The 6,236-nt window shown below is 42.7% G+C and overlaps 1 protein-coding gene across 1 annotated transcript; it reads right to left on the bottom strand.

Annotated features, from left to right (window-relative positions):
• Positions 1-3,595: 3,595 nt before the first annotated feature.
• LOC118558715 (Fc receptor-like protein 5) lies at positions 3,596-5,972 on the bottom strand. Its single transcript, XM_036129258.1, has 4 exons — positions 5,941-5,972; positions 4,536-4,796; positions 4,088-4,398; positions 3,596-3,613 (listed from the first exon to the last, which is right to left on the bottom strand). The coding sequence occupies exons 1-4, from the start codon at positions 5,969-5,971 to the stop codon at positions 3,596-3,598; spliced, it is 621 nt and encodes a 206-aa protein (XP_035985151.1). The 5' UTR covers position 5,972.
• Between the last annotated feature and the right edge of the window lie 264 nt (positions 5,973-6,236).

The following is a 6,236-nucleotide window of genomic DNA, read 5'->3' on the forward strand; positions in this document are numbered from 1 at the left end:
ATGAAGTTCTGCTGTAACTGCTTTGTGGGTTTTAAAAGTGGCGTCAGGCTGTTTCAGATCCTAGTTCCTGCCAGCGTTTCTGTCCTAATGTTGCCATGAGAAGCAGGTTTTAGATCAGCTGACTGCCACCCAAGCTGGTGTCCTTTGGATCATTGTACTGCACCCAAATCCACTTAAGTTCAGAAACTGATTGCTGGACATTCTCCTTCAGGATTTATTTATTTTTATAGACCAGAGGCCTCCTGCTGGCCAAATTTTAACACTTGCTGTGCAGAACAACTGTCAGCTATATAAAACTATGCGTGGATGGGTCGCTGCATATGTTCCGGTGATAAATCCGGATGTACTGGAAATAATGCTTATGTTCATGTCTACCTAGCAAGTATATCTAACTGCAGCCGCAGCCACTGGAGAAACCCCCACTGTCCTAGAAAAGAGGCTCACTGGCTTGAGTTACAGGTCAGGGACAGACATATTCACTGGGGGCATGATGTGTAGTTGTTGCCTCTGCAGCTAGACCCTTCTTGTGTCTTGGACCGCCGTTTCCCTGCCCCTATATGTGTATGCAAATCAGTAAAAATACCCAGAAGGCACCCACCACGTGTTCAGGTAACCATGGCAGCATCGCTAGCAGACTGGGGGGTTGGGGGGGGGGGGGTATTTATAGTGAATGACAGCAAACCAACAGCTCATTGATTGACATCAGTGACTCTTTACAGAAACTGGCTACATAGATGAGGAAGCCGGTAAAGGACTTTAGATCTTCAAAACGAGTCAGGCGGTTATATAAAAGGAATTACCTGCTCTTATTTTGCTCCCATCACAATCATTACAATGAGAATAATCCTAATTATTAAAATAGTAAAGCAGAATCCCGAGTGAAACAGGATTATACCAACACGAGTGCAGTCAGAGCTCTGATTACATCCTTGCTGCAAACAGGAGTCACAGTTTAGGACACTTTCATGTATCTGACCAATGTGGACGAGGCCAGGTTGATTGGTGGAAGGAAGATCTGCACCAATCAGTAAATTCCTTCACTACAGGACCACGCTCCAGGTCATCACTGCTCAGCAGGGACACGATGACAGAATCATCTGCAAGTTTAACAACATGTCTAGGTCTCTCCGCTAAAATGTGTGGCTGAATGCAATTTAAAGCAGATGAGAAATCAATAAATAAAACCAGGAATCAGGAATATTGTCATGTCGCCACGTGTTACCCTGGTGAAATTTCTCTTTGGCCACTTTGGCAAAAACTGACAAACAAACAGCCAATAAACAAGTGTAAAAAAAAATTCTAGCGTTCAGAAGAGTCACAGATTACAGATAATGAGGTAGAACGGTGTAAAGTATGATGGCCTAGTAACAGTGGGGTGAATTTAAAGCGTTGTTCTGCAGTCTCCCATCAGGGGGCGATTACCCTCACAGCTCTGGGGAAGAAGCTGTTTCTAAGTTGATTTCTTTTGGCTTCTGAAGCGTTTACCTGATGGGAGAGGGCCAAACAGCGCAGTGCCTGGATGGGTGGGATCAGTGGAGATGCGTCTGGTGCTTCTTTGCACACGTTCTGCAAAAATTGAGTCCAGATCCTGCAGACAGCATCCCACAATCCCCTGCACTGTTCTCACCATCCGTGCTAAGACCTTTTTCTCCTGGACTGTGCAGCTCCCATACCACACAGTTATGCTGGGACATAAAACACTTTCTATGGTAGCTCTGTAGAAGTTCTTCAGCAGTTTAGTGGGAAGAACCTCTAAAAAGACGGGCAAAATACTATGCTCCCACAAAATGGGTTAAACAAAGGTTTAACAAGGTTCCAACTGCATCTTCAACACCTCTGTCTGTCCTGCAGGAAAACTGCAGTGGGTCCAGATTATTTTGGACACAGGTCAGATGTGATTACTTTACAACCTTCATAATGGGGGGAGTCTGAAGTCACCTCACTAAGGTTAAGTTAGATATACAGAGCTTTATAGGTGGTTCTAGGTCCTTTTATTACCCCCTGGATCAGTTGTCAATGCACCCTTGGAGAAAGTGTGTGAAGCCAGCAACTCCTAAGGGTTAGGGTTCACCATTGTTGTCTCCGTTTGTGAATAATATACACTGCTACGGTGTCACAAAGCCTGAAATGGTTTTGCTTACTTTCCAGACTGATAACTTAAGAAATTCTTAAATTCTTTGGTCTGTTATATGTCCAAAGACAAGCCAAGAACGACCCCTGCAGGGATATATGTAGTCAAAAAGGCCATTTCACGAGTTAAACAGGGGCTTTACAGTTGTATTCTATTTACTTCTGTTTCTCATTCAGTAGTTGTTGTTTGAAACTTAGTTTATCAACATTTATTCCATCAGACAGACGGTATCTGTTATTGAACAGCTCCTCGTGTCTTGACTCCTGTTACAAAGGACTAGTTTTAGTGTTTTATTAGTTTTAGCTGCTTCCTTACCTCGAGCCCACCTTCTGTAGATCATTGCGCACAAGATGAAGATGATGGTGTAGATGATGAACAGGACGATGGTGCACGCCAGACTGCTTGTTGTCATCAGAGGGAGCGGGTTGTTGCTTATAGGTTTGGGTTTCTCTGTGAGAGTTTTATAAAGATGGATATGGGACAATATTTACTGCACATGAACTCATGGCTAAATAAAACTATTTCGCTGTTTGGCAAAGCTGTCAATTTGATCTATCTACAAAGAACAAACTAAATTGTGATAAACAGAGACGTACTAATCACCACATTGACTAACAGAGCCTAAACAGAGATTGTTTTTATGAATACAGCGCACAAGACAGACAGTTTAGTAGCATAGCTAATTCAGGCATGGCTGGATGACTCTCTGACGGTGACAAAGTGCTTCAGAATTGGTATGTATTGAAAACGCATTCATAGGCATTAATGGTATACACACACCACCTTGACTGCAAGACAGCTTTGGAAAATTTGAAAGTCCAGTCTACACAGGGTTATTTTTGAAACGTGAATTTGTACTCATTCCCCCCCCCCCCCCCCCCCCCCCCCCAACACAATACTTCAGCGAACCAATGTCTCAATATCTGTTTTGCAGACCTGGCACATGTTTTATACTGATGTTAGGTCTGGATTAGCCACGTGAGACCATCCTGATCTCGCGAGCTTTCAAGGTTTCACTCGCAGATCAGTCTGGCTACTCTCTGTTAAAGAAAATTTGGAGCCGTTCACCAAACGAACGTCCAATCAGCGTTGGCTTTAAAGCGGGTTGAGGTGTGACGCAACGAGAAGCGCGACAGTTCAGTCTAAAGAACATGGCGGCTTCAGCCGATGAAACTAGCGTTAGCGTGGCTATCGAGCAAGTTTTATCGGAATTACAGAGTATTTCTTTGCTGAGCTAACGAGCCTTTACCTGCAGCAGCAAGAGTAGCTTGGCTTGTGGTTGTGTTTTCGTCGTCTCTCGTTGACGAGTACGTCATATGCTTCGTTGATCTGATTGGTTCATTTGGCCCGTCTATCACCAACATAGGCCAATCAGCTAACCAGTATTTTCGCCCCTTCCCAAAATTACTTCAACGGAAGGTTTCCAGATGGATATGCGGAGCAAATCTATCTGGCGGCGTCAGGTTAGGTCTGGATATGGACCTGACCAATCCAAAACATGAATATGCAGTGATCCAAACGTTCCTACTGTGGCTCTGTCAGTATGCTAAGGGTTGTTGTTGCGCTTCCAGCATGGCAGCATATTAAAACTCCGTCTCATGTCGTCAGCAGTCTCTCACAGGTTTTCTTCCACGATTGCCCTTGCATTTATTTCCATTTATCATTTCAGTAGCTTCAATCAAGTTCCCTAACCAGACTGAAAGTAAGCGTCCCCACAGCATAATGCTGCCTCCACCCTGTTTCACTGTAGGGATGCTGCGTTCAGGTCAGGATGATGTGCAAGATTAGGTATCAGCAACATTTCGGGTTCTGTTTTAGGTTTGGCCTCATCTGACCCGAACTCTATCTTCTATAAGTCTGCTGCATACTGCATGTACAGCTTTTTTTTTTTTTAAAAAAAAGACTGTTAAAGGAGAATATTTCCCAAATAGCTGCTTTCTGGACCTCCCAGCACACCAAGGTAGCCTTTTCAGGACAAAACGACGTCCAGCAGAAGTTAGTTTTACCTTTAACTTCCAGCCAGCTCGGCAGTGACTCTCCTTTGGTGGGGTGTTGGCACTTGTAGAATCCTTTGCTGGACATTGACACTTTCTGAAGGATCATCTTTCCTTCAGACCTCTTTCCAAAAAATGTATCATTTTGGTAGAAGACAGCCGGGAAATCTGATGAAGCATTTGGGTCATATCTCTCTTTGTAGGAGCAGCGAAGCATCACGTTGTCTCCCTCCATCACAGGCAGTGCTGGACTCTCCAAGATCACAACACCAGCTGAAATTTTACATATAAACCAGTGCTATTTAAAAAAGTGCAATACCTCATAAAAAACACAGATGGCCACTTCATAGCTATCACATGCTTCATTCAGTGGAACCAGTCAAAACCAGCAGTAATAGAGATAAGCTCACTGTGTATCCTGATGTCCAGGGTGTTGCTGCACTCTCCTTGCTCAGACTGGCACCAGTAACGCCCGTTGTCCGACTTGTAGACACTGCGATTGATGCAGGAGGATCGGTTCGGGCGGCCCCAATTTTCACACGGCGAAAACTCCTCAGAAGCATTCCTCATCACCTTCCAGCCACTGAAGTTCCCTGAGACTGCACAGCTCAGGTTGAAGGCCTCGTAGCGGAAGAACTGACGTCGGTCAGGCTGAATACTCAGCGTGGCTGCTGCTCAGACAGGAAATGACACGGAGACAGCTGTGCATTAGAAATCTCTATTTTGGCTAGTTGTGGGGACTCGGAGCGCAGTGTGGAAATCTAGCACCATCAGGGCAGGAAGCAGTGCTGTGGTTTAACCTGCTTAGCATCACGCTACTTTTATTCAAGCATTAAATATATTACAGGAATTAATTAGTGTTCCTCTTTTATGTTATTTGTTTGGCCCCATCCCACGGCTTTTCTGCTGGATTTGGATATTGAGAAAGTTGGTTAAGTGTCTGGTGAACTGCTTCTGTGTTAATTTCATTAATTTAATGATGATTTATCTGCTGAAAGACTTAATCACAACACAATGAGGCCTGGAAGTCAGTGATTTGATTCAAGCTGCTGGATCTTTTTTTCAGATAGAAAACCTTTCAACCAGTTTGAATAACAAACTGATCTTCACTGCATTGTATGATAACTAGGAAAAAAATTCATACAGAATTTGTCTGTATGATTGGACTGTATTTTTTAAATTAAAATGTTTTAAGATGATTTGTGTTGGGAATTGGCAATATATGAATAATCTGAAAAAATAAATAAATAACATATTTCCTGACTTGAGGATCAAGACACTTTGGAAGCGTGTGACTATTTTTCTCTCTCGTCTTTCCCATTTTGAGGAATGGCCAAAATAAACAGAAAATTTTCACACCCAACATTCTGGACTTTCTGAACAAGTTTAAAACCTGAAATATGAATTAAAAAAAACATGTTTCAGCTACAATTGTTTCATAAGATTGTGTTGGGTGGAAATGATAGCCCCCTCATTACGTGTTTCCTGATATTTTCATCTACCTATGTTACCGAACACAAATTAAAGAGGCAGCTACGGGTAATACGACATGTGGTCATGAGGTTAGGACTGAACGTACAAAGTATTAGCACCTGTCTTATTCCTAAGTTTCATTTTCTTAAAGCTTTGTAAATTTAGAACACACAAAGCTCTCTCATGAACACTATATCAGCGCGTATTTAAGTAATGAGGCAGTAGTAGAGTTATTAACAAGGCAAATGGAGATTAAAATTATATGACAGAAAACATAAGGAATGGAAGAAAAGCTTTACTGTAAAGATGAATAAAAGGTTAAAAAAAACGAGACTTGCTCACCGACAGCCAGACATATAGATGCAAACGCCATTCTGTGCAGAGGTCTGTGACTTTCTGTGGTTTTTTTGAAGCCGCTCGTCTGCTGACACGCGGAAGCCAGACATGAAATCAGACACGCACAGTGAAGCTCGAGTTAATAAGCAAAACAAATAGAAAGACTGAGTACGAATCACTGTGAACAGTGAAGCCACATCTTTAGACAAAAATGAAAGTTATCAACCCTCAGAGGGCCTAATACAAAATTAGAGAGGAACAGAAAATAAAAAGCTCAAACTGCAGCCTGTACGTATATATAT

Source organism: Fundulus heteroclitus, unplaced genomic scaffold, assembly GCF_011125445.2.
Source record: "Fundulus heteroclitus isolate FHET01 unplaced genomic scaffold, MU-UCD_Fhet_4.1 scaffold_149, whole genome shotgun sequence".
Classification (NCBI taxonomy): domain Eukaryota; kingdom Metazoa; phylum Chordata; class Actinopteri; order Cyprinodontiformes; family Fundulidae; genus Fundulus; species Fundulus heteroclitus.

What these genes read in the sequence shown, in the direction of transcription:
- LOC118558715 (XM_036129258.1), bottom strand. Translation starts at nt 5,971, where the DNA reads ATGGCGTTTGCATCTATATGTCTGGCTGTCG. An exon ending in ATCTATATGTCTGGCTGTCG is followed by an intron (nt 4,797 to 5,940) that starts GTGAGCAAGTCT and finishes CTGTCTGAGCAG; the next exon opens with CAGCCACGCTGAGTATTCAG. An exon ending in CCTGGACATCAGGATACACA is followed by an intron (nt 4,399 to 4,535) that starts GTGAGCTTATCT and finishes GTAAAATTTCAG; the next exon opens with CTGGTGTTGTGATCTTGGAG.